Source organism: Mandrillus leucophaeus, unplaced genomic scaffold (genome assembly GCF_000951045.1).
Source record: "Mandrillus leucophaeus isolate KB7577 unplaced genomic scaffold, Mleu.le_1.0 Scaffold74, whole genome shotgun sequence".
Lineage (NCBI taxonomy): Eukaryota > Metazoa > Chordata > Mammalia > Primates > Cercopithecidae > Mandrillus > Mandrillus leucophaeus.
The window spans coordinates 1,660,562-1,675,194 of NW_012108030.1; the positions used below are offsets into that span (position 1 = coordinate 1,660,562).

The 14,633-nt window shown below is 49.4% G+C and overlaps 2 protein-coding genes across 6 annotated transcripts in view; both read left to right on the top strand.

Moving 5' to 3' along the window:
- The window catches only part of KLK6 (kallikrein-related peptidase 6), a 10,791-nt gene extending 9,669 nt beyond the window's left edge, over positions 1–1,122 (top strand). For all 3 annotated transcript variants that reach the window (XM_011965943.1, XM_011965945.1, XM_011965944.1), the window contains one exon: positions 443–1,122. In XM_011965943.1, the coding sequence (XP_011821333.1) occupies positions 443–595 (153 nt within the window). In that variant the 3' untranslated portion in view covers positions 596–1,122. The remainder of the gene's footprint in view (positions 1–442) is intronic.
- A 5,256-nt stretch (positions 1,123–6,378) lies between these two features.
- The window catches only part of KLK5 (kallikrein-related peptidase 5), a 10,347-nt gene continuing 2,092 nt past the window's right edge, over positions 6,379–14,633 (top strand). The window contains exons 1-6 of one of the 3 annotated variants that reach the window (XM_011965947.1): positions 6,384–6,522; positions 6,660–6,730; positions 6,809–6,892; positions 9,409–9,670; positions 10,388–10,644; positions 10,730–10,863. In XM_011965947.1, the coding sequence (XP_011821337.1) occupies positions 6,820–6,892; positions 9,409–9,670; positions 10,388–10,644; positions 10,730–10,863 (726 nt within the window). In that variant the 5' untranslated portion in view covers positions 6,384–6,522; positions 6,660–6,730; positions 6,809–6,819. Of the gene's footprint in view, positions 6,731–6,808; positions 6,893–9,408; positions 9,671–10,387; positions 10,645–10,729; positions 10,864–14,633 lie in introns of all 3 variants that reach the window. The other 2 variants (XM_011965948.1, XM_011965946.1) reach the window with 2 other exon arrangements.

A 14,633-nucleotide genomic window follows, 5' to 3' on the forward strand; every position in this document is an offset into this window, starting at 1 on the left:
TCTCTTTCCCCTCCTCCCTCTCTTTCCCCTCCTCCCTCTCCTCCCCTTCCTCCCTCTCCTCCCCTTCCTCCCTCTCCTCCCTTTCCTCCTCCTCCTCCTTTGTCTTCATCTTCATCTTCTTCTTTTCTCTGTCTCTCCATCTGCCTCTACACCTCTGCCTCTCTCCACACCTCTCAATCTCCATTCTTAAATTGTTTCTCTTTCTTGCTCTCCATGTTCCTCTGCATCTTAGTGTTTCTGTCTCCGTGTCTTTGAGTCTCCTTTATTTTCTCTCTACCATCCTCTCTCTGTGCCTTTGTGTGTCTTACTGTCTCTCTCTCTGTCTCTCTGTCCTTGAGTCTTTCTCTCCATCTTTGAGTATCTCTGTCCCTTTCTCTCTCTCTGTCTCTCTCTCAGTCTCTGGGTTTCTATCTGTATCTGACTTTCTCCCTCTTTCCTGCAGGGTGATTCTGGGGGTCCGCTTGTATGTGGAGACCACCTCCGAGGCCTTGTGTCGTGGGGTAACATCCCCTGTGGATCAAAGGAGAAGCCAGGAGTCTACACCAATGTCTGCAGATACACGAACTGGATCCAAAAAACCATTCAGGCCAAGTGACCCTAACATGTGACATCTACCTTCCGACCTACCACCCCACTGGCTGGTTCCAGAACGACTCTCACCAAGACCTTGCCTCCCCTCCCCTCCTGCCCAGCTCTGACCCTGATGCTTAATAAACGCAGCGATGTGAGGGCCCTGATTCTCCCTGGTTTTACCCCAGCTCCATCCTTGCATCACTGGGGAGGACTTGATGAGTGAGAACTTGGGCCTAGCTCTGACCCCCACCGCTAAGAGAATACAGGAAAATCCCTTCTAAGCATCTCCTCTCCCCGACCATTCCACGCATTTGATTTCTTCCTGCAGAGGCCCGGCCGCGTGCCTGGAATCCCAGCTCTGCCGCTTACTATCTGTGTCCCCTTGGGATGTGCCTTCCTTCACTGTAGATTTCTGTAAAATGAAGCTAAGGATGACACAGTCTCCATAAGGCAGTGGCTGTGGGGAAGATTTAAGGTTTCACATCCATGACATACACAGAACAGCGCCTGGCCCACCATGCACTCAGTAAAGAATGAATTTTATTATGAGTGGAGCTTTTTGCTTTGATTTGACTTCCACCTTTCTGAAATCTAGATATTTTCAGTTCTCCTGTACAGCCCTATTTGATTTTTCCTCCCCTCCAGGAAGACACCCTTGATGCCTCCACCTTGTGCCACCTCAGAGATGGCTCTTGCCCCTAAACTTTTCTTTTTCCTCCCCAAGACAGAGTCTTGCTCTGTCACCCAGGCTGGAGTGCAACAGCGCCATCTTGGTTCACTGCAACCTCCGCCTCCCGGGTTCAAGCAATTCTCCTTCCTCAGCCTCTCGAGTAGTTGGGATTACAGGCATGTGCCACCACACCCGGCTAAGTTTTGTATTTTTAGTAGTGACAGGGTGTCACCATGTTGGCCAGGCTAGTCTCGAACTCCTGACCTCATGATCTGCCCACCTCGGCCTCCCAAAGTGCTGGGATTACAGGCGTGAGCCACCGTACCCAGCTTAAACTTTTGTCACAGCAAAACCAGGAAGGTTGGAGGGTAGGAAGACCACCGTGCATGGTTAAGGGTGATGGAAGAGGAGGGCAAGGATCAGGTCTCCAAGAACCTCAGATGCCAGCGTGAGAGGCTGGGACCTTCTGAGGGCACTGGGGAGCCATGGAAAGTCTGTGAGCCAGGACAGCCCTGGGGCTATGTGCAGGATGAACCAGAAGGGAGACACTGGAGGCTGAGGTTGGGGAGGAGGTCGAGGTGATGATGCAGGGAGAGAAGATGAGGGTTGAGGTGGGGCTGGGCCTGGGAGGGCTGGAAAGGAAGGCTGGATATGAGTTCACCCTTTGGAGAAGTTTGGGTGGGTGGCATTCTCACAGAAGGAACAACATGTAGAAAAACCTGGGGGTGTGAGGACACCTGTGAGATGTCCTGGATGGTGGAGGCTGGAGTTTGAGGTGGGAGAAATGAATGACGTGGCCGGAAATGTAGGTCAGCGGAAGATGATGTCACTGAGAGCCAGGCAGAAGAATTTGGACCCGATCCCGAGGGCCTGGAGAAAAGGAAGGACGCAGTCAGATCTGGGCTTTAGAAAGACCCTATAATCTTTGTCTTAAGAATCAAAGAAATGCAACATTTTATCATGGGGACGTGAAGAATCAAAGAAATGCAACATTTTATCATGGGGATGTGATGGAAGGAAGTGGCTGATTTGTGAGCTGATGGAATGATGAAGTCATGTGAATGGCCTGGGCCCCCCTTGACCAACCTTCTCTGGACAAGCCGTGAAATTCACCAGGGTTACCAAGAGGAACCCAGTCAATGACGGTCAAGACCAAAATCAGCTGCAGTTAATTGAGAGAAAATTGGCTTTCTTTGTTTTTTTTTTTTTTAACGGAGTCTCAGAGTTTCACTCTGTCACCCAGGCTGGAGTGCAATGGCACAATCTCAGCTCACTGCAGCCTCTGCCTCCCGGGCTCAAGCAGTTCTCCTGCCTCAGCCTCCTGAGTAGCTGGGATTACAGGCGTTGTCACCACACCCAGCTAATTTTTTTTTTTTTTTTTTGGTATTTTTCTTTTTTAGGAAAGACAGGGTTTTGCCATGTTGACCAGGCTGGTCTCAGACTCCTGACCTCAAGTGATCCATGCATCTCGGACTCACAAAGTGTTGGGACGGCAGGCGTGAGTCACTGTGCCTGGCTTGAAACTGGCTCTCTGAATGGATAATAAGAATAATGATAGTCATGATAACAATAATAATAATTTAAAATACACTTATCAGCACTTGCCAGGTACATATATTAACTAATTTGTGCCTTACATATATTAACTAATTTGATCCTCATTGCAAGCCTGTGAGGTGGATACCATTATTGTTCCCATTTTACAGACAGGGAAACCAAGGCACAGAGTGGGTCCATGGTGTGACCAAAGTCTCACAGCTAGTAGGTGGCCGCACCAGAATTTAAATGCTAGGGGCTGGTGCCACCGTTTGGGCTTCTAACCACTCTTCTGTACTGAAGTCTTCTTGTAATTCTGATATGTTTTGGAACTGAGCATTAAAAGGTTTAGACATCCAACCCTTCGTATGAATTTTATTTTATTTTTTGAAGCAGAATCTCTACACTTTCGGTATTTTAGGTGATTGTGTGTCTAAGAGAACTTCACCTGTTATAAGGAAAGCCTTGTGGCTTCAGCTTTAAACGTGTAATAATTGAGCTGTGATTTTTAAGATGGCGTTACACCAAGTTAATATCCAGCATTGGGATATCTGAAAGAATGCAACATGGATCGTATTTATGAGTACATCTGTACACTCAGATGTAAAAACTCATTTCAATGCTTTGGAAGTGTTGCCTAAAAATCAAGGGACTTCCAGAAGAGATTGAACGTGTTGGTTTTAGAAATGTAGTTTAAAATGTCTGAAGGTGTTTAGTTAACTTAGTTTGTAAATAGGACCAAACATTATTATAAGGACCCCATAGGCCAGGTGCGGTGGCTCACGCCTGTAATCCCAGCACTTTCGGAGGCCGAGGCGGGCGGATCACGAGGTCAGGAGATCGAGACCATCCTGGCTAACATGGCGAAACCCCGTCTCTACTAAAATACAAAAAAATTATTAGCCAGTATGCCTCCTGTAGTCCCAGTTACGCGGGAGGCTGAGACAGGAGAATCGTTTGAACCCAGGACGCAAAGGTTGCAGTGAGCTGAGATTGCGCCACTGCACTCCAGCCTTGGCAACAGAGCGAGACTCTGTCTCAAAAAATAAATAAATAAATAAATAAATAAAAGCAACAGATGTCTAAAAGTAAGAAAAAAAAAGATTTATCTAGACCAAAATGGGTTGTAAACAACTTAAAAGACTAAGGAAGAAGTAGGTCACTGGTTTTGTCACTTAATTAATTAATTAATTAATTTTGAGATGGAGTTTCACTCTTGTCTCCCAGGCTGGAGTGTAATGGCGTGATCTCAGCTCACTGCAACCTCCACCTCCCAAGTTCAAGCGATTCTCCTGCCTCAGCCTCCTGAGGAGCTGGGATTACAGGTATGCACCACCATGCCCGGCTAATTTTTGTATTTTTAGTAGAGACGGGGTTTCACCATATTGGCCAGGCTGGTCTCAAACTCCTGACCTCAGGTGATCCACCCACCTTGGCCTCCCAAACTGCTGGGATTACAGACGTGAGCCACCACACCCGGCCATGGTTTTGTCACTTTAATGAATGAAATATTAATTCTCGTAATCAAAATAGACCTCAGAATAGGTTTTTGTTATTTTGGGTTTTTTTTTGTTTTTTCGGGGTTTTTTTTGCTGTGCACTAAAACCAGTCTTGAGTGCTCTAAAATCTCCCCTTTAACAGAATTACAGATGTGAGCAACACAGCTTCGTTTGTTTTTTACCCTCAAGGAATGAGGGCTCAAAGAGGACAGCATGTTCAGGAGTCTTTGTCATCTTGTTCACGGACACCTGAGTCTGATTGTTCACGGACACCTGTGTCTGGCACATCACAGATGAATGTTTAGTTAGTTCTTACTTCCTAGTGAGGACAGAGACAAGGAGACATGAAGACAGATGCAAAGAGCTGGCAGCAGACGGAAAGAAAAACTGGCGTAGAGACAAGGTCAGGAGAGGCGGCCTCAGATGGCCTAGGAGTGGAGAGGGAGAAGCCACCTTTCGGGTTCCCCACCCAATACCCATTTACCAAGCCATCTGCCCCTTTCCTGGCCTCTTGATCTATTTTCCCATCAACAGGTAGCCCTGCCCAACGTTCTCACCCGTGCCTGGCCACACGAGCCGAGCCACGGCACCTGTGGGTTCCCAGACTGGGTCCCTGCCTCTTTCTGGGCCCAGAGTGAAGGCAAGAGAAGGAGTTGAGGGCTCCCTGTGCAAAGTGGCTTGAGTCTTCCCTGCCCAAAATGCAGGGAGAGGGAGGCAGAAAGACAAGGAAGGAGGAAGGGGTGGGGAAGAGAGAGAGACAGAATAATACAAATACAGAAACACAGAGAAAACACACAGAGAGCCTGGGACACAGGGGCACACAAAGTCAGAGAGAAAAGAGAAGATACAGAAAGATACAAAGGGAGACACAGAGGTGTAAAGAAAGAGAGATTAACAGACAGTCCCAGATACACGCAAAGGGGCAGGAGCACAGTTTTCAGGGTGGTGTCCATGATCATCCTCTTGATTATGGTGATGGTGTGACAGGTACCTAAAGCCATCAGACTCCACCCTTTAAATATGCAGTTTGGGCCAGGCATGGTGGCTCATGCCTGTAATTCCAGCACTTTGGGAGGCAGAGGTGGGTGAATCACTTGAGGCCAGGAGTTCAAGACCAGCCTGGCCAACATGGTAAAACCCCATCTCTACTTAAAAAAAAAAAAAAAAAAAAATCAGCCGGGCATCGTGGGGCACCTGTAATCCCAGCTACTCCGGAGGCTGAGGCATGAGAGTCGCTTGAACACACAGGAGGCGGAGGTTGCAGTGGCCCGAGATCACACCACTGCCCTCCAGCCTGGGCGACACAGCAAGACTCTGTCTCAAATAAATAAATAAACAAACAACCAGTTTGTTATACCTTAGCTATACCTAAAAAAAAAAAAAAATGCTGTCAACAGATAGAGCAGAAGTGAAATAAAGGAAAATAAACGGGCTGAGAACTCTAAGGTATATTTGACAAATCACTCAGAACCTTTAAAAAAGAGAGAATCACAGAGGCATAGAGAGACAGAGAGTGAGGAACCGGGAGACAGCACCACTTGTGGCCCAAGGAGAGAGAAACAAGGCTCCTAAGACAGACAGGAGAGACAGAGAGAGAGAGAGAGAGAGAGAGACAGCCAGAGAGAGAGAGAGAGAGAGAGAGACAGAGAGACAGAGAGGCAAGAGGGAGAGAGAGAAAGAGAGAGGGGTGGGGTGGAGAGAGACACGAGATATTGAGAGAGACTCAAAAAGACAGCCCTGGGAGAACCACAGAGCGACGGAAGAAGACTCTGAAAAAAAAAAAAAGAAAAAAACAGAGACAAAGATGGAAAGAGGAGTATTGAGCGGGAACAGACAGTGGTGGAATGAGCAAAACGCAGAGAAGAAAGCAAGCAATCCAGGCGCCAGGAACAGTGACACAGAGTTGGTGAGAAGCCAGATCCCTAAGGCTGGGGGAGGCAGGGAAGGGGCTGGTCTGGCTTCCGGAGACCCCTCCCCATCCTCCGAGCCAGGGAGGTAGGGAGTGGTATTCGGGACGGGGGTGGGGGGTGCTCTGGGGGTGGAGATGGGGGGAGCAGGAGGAGCGATCGCTAAGGCCCAATAGGCACCTCATGGCCCGGGAATGTGCCCCAGGGAGCAGTGGGTGGTTATAACTCAGGCCTGGTGCCCAGAGCCCAGGAGGAGGCGGTGGCCAGGAAGGTGCAGGCCTGAGAAATCCGCGGCTGAACTGGAAGCGAATCCCCCACCCCCTACCTGGGGGACAGGGCAGGTGAGACCTGGGGAGGGTGGCTCAGCAGGCAGGGAAGGAGAGGTGTCTGTGCATCCTGCACCCACATCTTTCTCTGTCTTCCCTCCTCGCCCCGTCTGGAGGTTGCTAGACTCCTATCTTCTGAATTCCACAGTGCCTGGGTCTCAGCACGGTGCTGATGGCGGCACAGCGTCCTTGTGCTTCCTCTCTACCTGGGGAAATAAGGTAGGGGAGGAACGGCAAGTGAGTTAAGGGCTCCCGGGATCGCCTGGGCCTCCCAACCGTCTGACATCCCCCATCCAGGTGCAGCGGCCATGGCTACAGCAAGAACCCCCTGGATGTGGGCGCTCTGTGCTCTGATCACAGCCTTGCTTCTGGGGGTCACAGGTAACCAGAACTCTGGGGTGGGGGGGCGTGGGATAGGGAGGACTGTCTCTGCGTCACTAGAGTGCCTGTCCCCTGGGGAACTGTGTGAGCCTGGGCGTGACTCCGGGACTGGGTGAATGTGAGTCTCGGTCTGTATTTGTGGTTGTGCGATTGTATGTGGCCCTGTGACTGCCACGGTGTGTGTCGGGGAGGGGGATGCCTTTTCCCATATCAAGTGACTGTGCGGCAGGTGGCACTGACCCTTGGAGGCTGTATGTGTGGTTTTGTGATTGTGTGTGCATTTAAGATTGTGTGTGGCTCTACAGTGATGTGGGTGAATGCATGTGGCACTGGGGGTGTTTACTGTGTGTTTGGCTGTGTGTGGCGACTTGGCTTTGTGTATGACTGCAGGGATCTGCAGTTCCTGTCCCTGAGGTCCCGGGATTTCGTGCAACAAAAGCGGTCATCACCATGGAAATGTGTGACTGTGTGCTTGCAGGCGATTATGTGATTGTGGCTGAGTGCAACATTATGGGTGCTTGTATTTGTGACCTTGTGACTACCTGAAGCTCTATGTAGGGGTGACTGTACGTGACTGTGTGTGTCTGTGTGAGGCAGTGTAAATACTACGGTATGTGTGATGGTGCAGCTGTGTGTCTGGAGTTTCTGTCTCTGCCTGGAGGGATAGAGGGTGCAGGGATGGATGTCTCTGGGAGATGGGTGCTAGGTGACCGACTTGAGGTGTGTGCCTGTGTGCAGAAGAGTATGTGGCAGTCTGAACATCTATGCAAACACGGCATCTTTGCGTGCACTGAGACACTGTGGATGAGGGTGTGTGATCCCGCAAGGCTGCCCAGGAGCGTATGTACCTGGTGAGCGTGTGTACCTGGAGACAGAGCTGTACTGTCAGCTGCGCCTGTGGAGGCAATGCGTGCCTGTCTGCAGAACCGCGTGCACGCTTGGAGGTTACTGCTGTTGTGTGCGTGGTTCTCCGGGTGAGTTCGTGAGTGATGGTGGTGCCAGGGCCCTTAGCAAGTGTAAGAACCAGGCCGGGCACGATGGCTCACGCCTGTAATCCCAGCACTTCGGGAAGCCAGGGAGGGCGGATCACCTGAGGTCGGGAGTTGGAGACCAGCCTGGCCAACATGGTGAAACCCCGTCTCAACTAAAAATACAAGAAATTAGCTGGTGTTGTGGCGCATGCCTGTAATCCCAGCTACTCGGGAGACTGAGGCAGGAAAATCGCTTGAACCCGGGAGGTGGAGGTTGCAGTGAGCCGAGATCGCCCCATTGCACTCCAGCCTGGGCAACAAGAGCAAAACTCTGTCTCAAAAAAAAAAAAGAAAAGAAAAAGAAAAAGAAAGAAAGGAGTAAGAACCAGTGAATGGGCGTGGGAGGACTGATGATGGAGTGGGGCATGTATGTAGTCTGTAGGTCTGTATATGAGAGGAGGGGATTGACAGGATCCGGGAGGCAAGGTTGTATCCGAGAATTGAGAAACCTATGCCTGCTCTTCCCCTCCACGTGGCCCCCTAAGCTGAGCCCTTCTTTCCTGGTCTAGCTTTGGGAACCCCAGCTCCGCCCATGAGCTCTGACCCCACCTCCTTTCCTCAACCACGCCCCTAGGCCAGACTCTAGTTGACCCCGCCTCAGGCCGCAACCCTTTGAGCCAGGCTCCAGTCCCTATTCTGTGGGCACATTCTAGAACCCCCTTCAAAGTCAGAGTCAGAAGTCAGAAGTTTTTTTTTTTGTTTTTTTGGGTTTTTTGGAGACAGAGCCTTGCTCTTTCTCCCAGGCTGGAGTGCAGTGGCGTGATCTCGGCTCACTTCAACCTCTGCCTCTCGGGTTCAAGTGATTCTCGTGCCTCCACCTCCTGAGTAACTGGAATTACAGGCACGTACCACCACGCCTGGCTAATTTTTGTGTTTTTAGTGGAGACGGGGTTTCACCTTGTCGGCCAGGCTGGTCTCGAACTCCCGACCTCAGGTGATCCGCCCGCCTCGGCCTCCCAGAGTGCTGGGGTTACAGGTGTGAGCCAGTGCACCCCGCCCAAAGTCAGAGCTCTTTATAGGAGACTATAACATGTAACCCTGACGTCGGCCCTGACCAAGTCGATTCCAAACCCTTTCCTGCCTCCAGCCCTGACCCCACTCACTGAGGCCTGACCCCACTTCCTGAAACCAGTTCCATCCCTAAAGCCCTGGTCTCCCTCCCATCCCCAGGCTCCAGCCCCTACAGCCTTGGCTCTACCCCTGAGCTTGTCCAGGAATCCTGTACCCAATTTTATCCTCCCATTTAGTTCTAGCCAATTCCAGGAATCCGTGAGGTCCAGTTAGAGTCCAGTAACGCTACCTGAGCCTGGGCTCTGTCCTTGAGCTTGAGCCTGGTCTTGAGCGGTACCACTCTTATTCTCCAGGCCCCGCCCCCTCAGCGGGTCAGACACCCACCCTCTAGCAGGTCTGGCTTCTTGAGTCTGAGACCCACCCCGAGCCCAAGCCCCGCCTCTGAGCCCCGCCCAACCCATTTTCCGTCCTCAGAGCATGTTCTCGCCAACGATGATGTTTCCTGTGACAATCCCTCCAACACCGTGCCCTCTGGGAGCAACCGGGACGTGGGAGCTGGGGCCGGGGATGATGCCCGGTCGGATGACAGCAGCAGTCGCATCATCAACGGATCCGACTGCGATGAGCACACCCAGCCGTGGCAGGCGGCGCTGTTGCTAGGGCCCAACCAGCTCTACTGCGGGGGGGTGCTGGTGCATCCACAGTGGCTGCTCACGGCCGCCCACTGCAGGAAGAAGTGAGTGGGAGTTCCAAGAGGAGGGCTGGTGGGGAGGGGGAAGTGGGGTTGGGGGGCATGGAGGTGAGGGCTGGTGGGGATGGGTTGGGGATGTGGGAGCAGCAGGAGGTCGAGTTGGGTATAGGACTAAGGATGGAGTTTTGCGGGAGAGTAGGGTGGGAGGATGAGGTTGCAGAGGGGCGAGTGTTGTGGTAGGGAACAGGAAGGAGCTCAGGATGGGTTGGATTCGGGGTTAAGAGCGCGTAATTGTTGAATGGTTTGGGATGGAGGTGGAATTGGGGTTAGGAGCGTATATTGGTCGAATGGTTTGGGATGGAGGTGGAACTGGGATTGGCTTTAGAATTGGGGGTGGGTGAAAATCGTGCTGGGGTGGAAATGAAGATGGAATGGAGATAGTGTTGGGATTGGGAACAGATATAGAATTGAGGGTGGGGATTGGTATTGGGGTTGGGGTTGGGGATGGTTGGATTTGGGCTCGAGAATGCATGTGTGATGGCTTCTGGGTAGGGAAAGGATTTGGGTTGGGAATGGGATGGGTTTGGAATTGTGATTGGGATGGGGACAGGCATGGAATTGGAGACCAAGATAGAGTTGAGGATGGTTTGGGGACTGGGGGTGAGGGTGGGACTGGGGCTGGGGCTGGGTGTGGGGTTGGGATTGGCGTTGGACATGGAGATAGAGATCAGGGCTGGTGGTGACCTGCCCCGTCTTCCTCAGAGTTTTCAGAGTCCGTCTCGGCCACTACTCCCTGTCACCAGTTTATGAATCTGGGCAGCAGATGTTCCAGGGGATCAAATCCATCCCCCACCCTGGCTACTCCCACCCTGGCCACTCTAATGACCTCATGCTCATCAAACTGAACAGAAGAATTCATTCCACTAAAGATGTCAGACCCATCAACGTCTCCTCTCATTGTCCCTCTGCTGGGACAAAGTGCTTGGTATCTGGCTGGGGGACAACCAGAAGTCCCCAAGGTGAGTGTCCAGGTTCTTCTTGATACCGACCCATCTCTGCCACCTTCCATCTTTCTCCACCTCTCATTGTGTTCCTGTTTGACAGTGCACTTCCCTAAGGTCCTCCAGTGCTTGAATATCAGCGTGCTAAGTCAGAAAAGGTGCGAGGATGCCTACCCGAGACAGATAGATGACACCATGTTCTGCGCCGGTGACGAGGCGGGTAGAGACTCCTGCCAGGTGAGGACACCTCTCTCTTTATTCAGCAGATGTACACTGAGTGCCAGCTCGATACCATGAACTTTGCCAAGTTCTGAGAATCCAGCCATTGCCAAGACAGTCAGGACCCCTGTTCTCACAGGGCTCAAATCCTAGAGTAGTGGTATTTAGTAGAAATAATGCTGAGCTGCTTATGTCATTTCCAATTTTCTAGTAGCCACATTAAAACAAGAAGAAAAGGCCAGGCGCGGTGGCTCAGGCCTGTAATCCCAGCACTTTGGGAGGCTGAGGCGGGTGGATCACCTGTGGTCAGAAGTTCAAGACCAGCCTGACCAACATGGCAAAACTCTGTCTCTACAAAAAAAAAAAAATACAAAAATTAGCCGGGCCTGGTGGTGGGCACCTGTAATCTCAGCTACTCAGGAGGCTGAGACACGAGAATCACTTAAACCCAGAAGGTGGAGGTTGCTGTGAGGTGAGATCGTGCCATTGCACTCCAACCTGGGAGACAGAGTGACACCTTGTCTCAAAAAAAAAAAAAAAAAGAAGGAAGGAAAGAAAGAAAGAGGTGAAGTTAACTTTAATAACCCAATGTATCCCAAATACAATCATTTCAAAGTTTAATTAATATAAAACAATTATGAATGAGATATTTTACGTTCTTTTCTTGTTTTCATATCAAGTCTTTGAAAGCGAGTATGTATTTTATACTGACAGCACATCTCAATTTGGAATAGCTACATTTCAGGTGCTCAGTAGCCACATGTGGCCAGCAGTTACTGTATTGGATAGCACGGGTCTAGAGGGAAAGATCAAGGCTGTTTTGTACGGTTGGGCAGGCTGTGCACTGCATAAAGATACCACATTTAATGGGGGCACTCCATGTTACAGACATCAGTTTCGGCAGTTTTCAGGCATGTGGTAGTGAAGTGTCTTGTTTCAACAAAATCTGTCATATGACAATTTTCCAGCAAGTGCTGGTAAAATATCTTGAGGAGGAAAAAGAGAAATCTGGTAGGTATTTTTACAAGAGAATATTTAATACAAGGGATTTATTACAAAGCTTCTGGAAGGGCTGGAGGAACAACAAGGTTAAAAAATAAAATAAAAAACTCCGTGGTCAAGAATCTGCATAAATAGGGCATATTCAGAGAGCAGTAAGGGTTAACCCCAAAACGAAACATGGTTTTAGGATAGTAAACAATAAGGGCAAATATTCAAAAAGGTGGTCAGGGGAGCCTCCTTGGAGAGGTGGCATTTGAGCAGAGAATGGATGACACAAAGAAGCTAAACTTGTGAAGTTTAAGGGGAAAGAAAAGGCATGTGCAAAGGCCCTGAGGCAGAAAGGAGTTTGACTGATTCAAAGAAGAAAAGGAAACCAGTGAAAATGGAGAACAAAAGTAGGGGGAGCAGTAGGAAGTGAGGCTGGAAGGGTAGGCAGGGGCGAATGTTCTACCAGTATTTACTGGTCACCAACACAGAGCTTCCCTGTGTTCTAATGGAAGCTGTTATCTGCTGAGGAAGACAGAATTTAAAATCAAACTGTTACATCAACCAGCACCCTCCTTTGTATCCAGGCTCCCAAGGGATCTAGAGGGACGTAAGTTAACAAGCTCTCATTAGCAGGGTGTGCATTTCAACAGTAGATAGGAAGCTGGGGATTCAGGAGTACTCCAGTCCCATGGCTACAAAAAGCTCCCCCCAAAACTGTACAAACCTGACAATTGCGACAACTTCCCAGCTCTCCCAGTTTCTTCTCTGTGCCCTGGGTGTAGGGGTGGGTGGCGAAGGGGGAGACTTTTAACAGAAGAAAGCACATCTCGGCCAGGCGCGGTGGCTCACGCCTGTAATCCCAGCACTTTGGGAGGCCAAGGCGGGCGGATCACAAAGTCAGGAGATCAAGACCATCCTGGCTACCATGGTGAAACCCCATCTCTACTAAAAAAAAAAAGTAGCTGGGTGTGGTGGCGGGCACCTGTAGTCCCAGCTGCTGGGGAGACTGAAGCAGGAGAATGGTATGAACCTGGGAGGCGGAGCTTGCAGTGAGCCGAGACTGCGTCACTGCACTCCAGCCTGGGCGATGAATGACACTCTGTCTCAAAAAAAAAACAAAAAAAAAAAAACAAAAAAAACCACATCTCATTCAAATGGTAGCATTTAAAACTATTTAGCCTTTCTGTAGGCAAGGTTACTGTCTTGTTTTTCCAGACCTTAAGGTGTTTTTTTTGTTTGTTTGTTTGTTTTTTCATACCGGTGTGTGGTCTGGGTGTGACCACTAAAAGCTGCAAGCAAGAAATAATAGCAACTACAACAATACTAATACTAATAGTATAAAAATAATAGCATCTGGCTAATTGCTGGACACTGTTTTAAGTAGTTTGCATGCCTCCACTCACGAACTCATTCACCTGTTATTATGAGCCCTGTTTTACAGACAAGGAGCCAAGGCTCAGAGCAGTTAACTAACAGCCTTTCAAAAGAAACTCTGCACAGGTGTTAAATTTAAAAAATAAAATAATGAGAGAAATGAAACCACAAGAAAGTTGAAATTTAGAGGTCCAGGCAGCTAAGCTGGTTTGCCTTGAAACAGTGTCTGCTACTGAGAAAAAGACAAGTCTTGGCGTTCCTAATAATTGATTCCAGGACTCTCTAATTATTCACATTTTGCATGCATATAAATAAGAAATGAGGCCGTGTGCAATGGCACATGCCTGTAATCCCAGCACTCTGGGAAACTGAAGTAGGAAGATCACTTGAGCTCAGGAGTTCAAGACCAGCCTGGGCAACTAAAAATAAAAAATAAAAAATAAAAATACGAATTGTTTTTATTTTAGTAGATTTTATTCATACCACTTACATAATTATTGTAGTATGTACATATTTATCTCTAACAGAGATAGATATTGCTTTTCTTTTTTTTTTTTTTTTTTGAGATGGAGTCTCACTCTGTCACCCAGGCTGGAGTGCAGTGGCACGATCTCAGCTCACTGCAGCCTGCGCCTCCCAAGTTCAAGCATTTCTTCCACCTCAGCCTCCCAAGTAGCTGGGATAACAGGCACCCACCACCATGCCCGGCTATTTTTTTTTTTCCGTAGAGACGGGGTTTCACCATGTTGACCAGGCTTGTCTTGAATTCCTGACCTCAAGTGATCTGCCTGCTTCAGCCTCCCAAAGTGCTGGGATTACAGGTGTGAGCCACTGTGCCCAGCTGGGAGATAGATATTTCTCTCTAACTCAAACAGAGATCCATTCAAGCTACTTTTCATTTTCTTCATAAATATTAGCTAAGTGGCTATTTTGCACCAGGAATGGTTCCAGGTGCTATGGATATGGCATCGGGCAAAACAGACCAAAAACTTCCTGCCACATGGACCTCATGTTCCCCAAGTGGGAGACAGGCAATAAAGAGTAGATAAATATGTACTAATTTTTTTTTTAATTAGCTGGGTGTGGTGGCTTGCACCTGTAGTTCCAGCTACTTGGGAGGCTGAGGTGGGAGAATTGCTTGAGCCCAAAAGTTTGAGGCTGCAGTGAGCCATGATTGCACCACTGCACTCCAGACAGCAGCCTGGATGACAAAGCAAGAGCTTTTTGTCACAAAGAGAAAGAAAGAGAGAGAGAAAGAGAGAGAGGAAGAGAGGAAGGGAGGAAGGGAAGGAGGAAGGGAGGGAGGGAGGAAGGAAGGAAGGAAGGAAGGAGGAAGGAAGGAAGGAAGAAGGAAGGAAGGAAGGGAATGAGAGAGAGAAAGGAAGAAAGAGAGAGAGGAAGGAAGAAGGAAGGAAGGAGAGAGA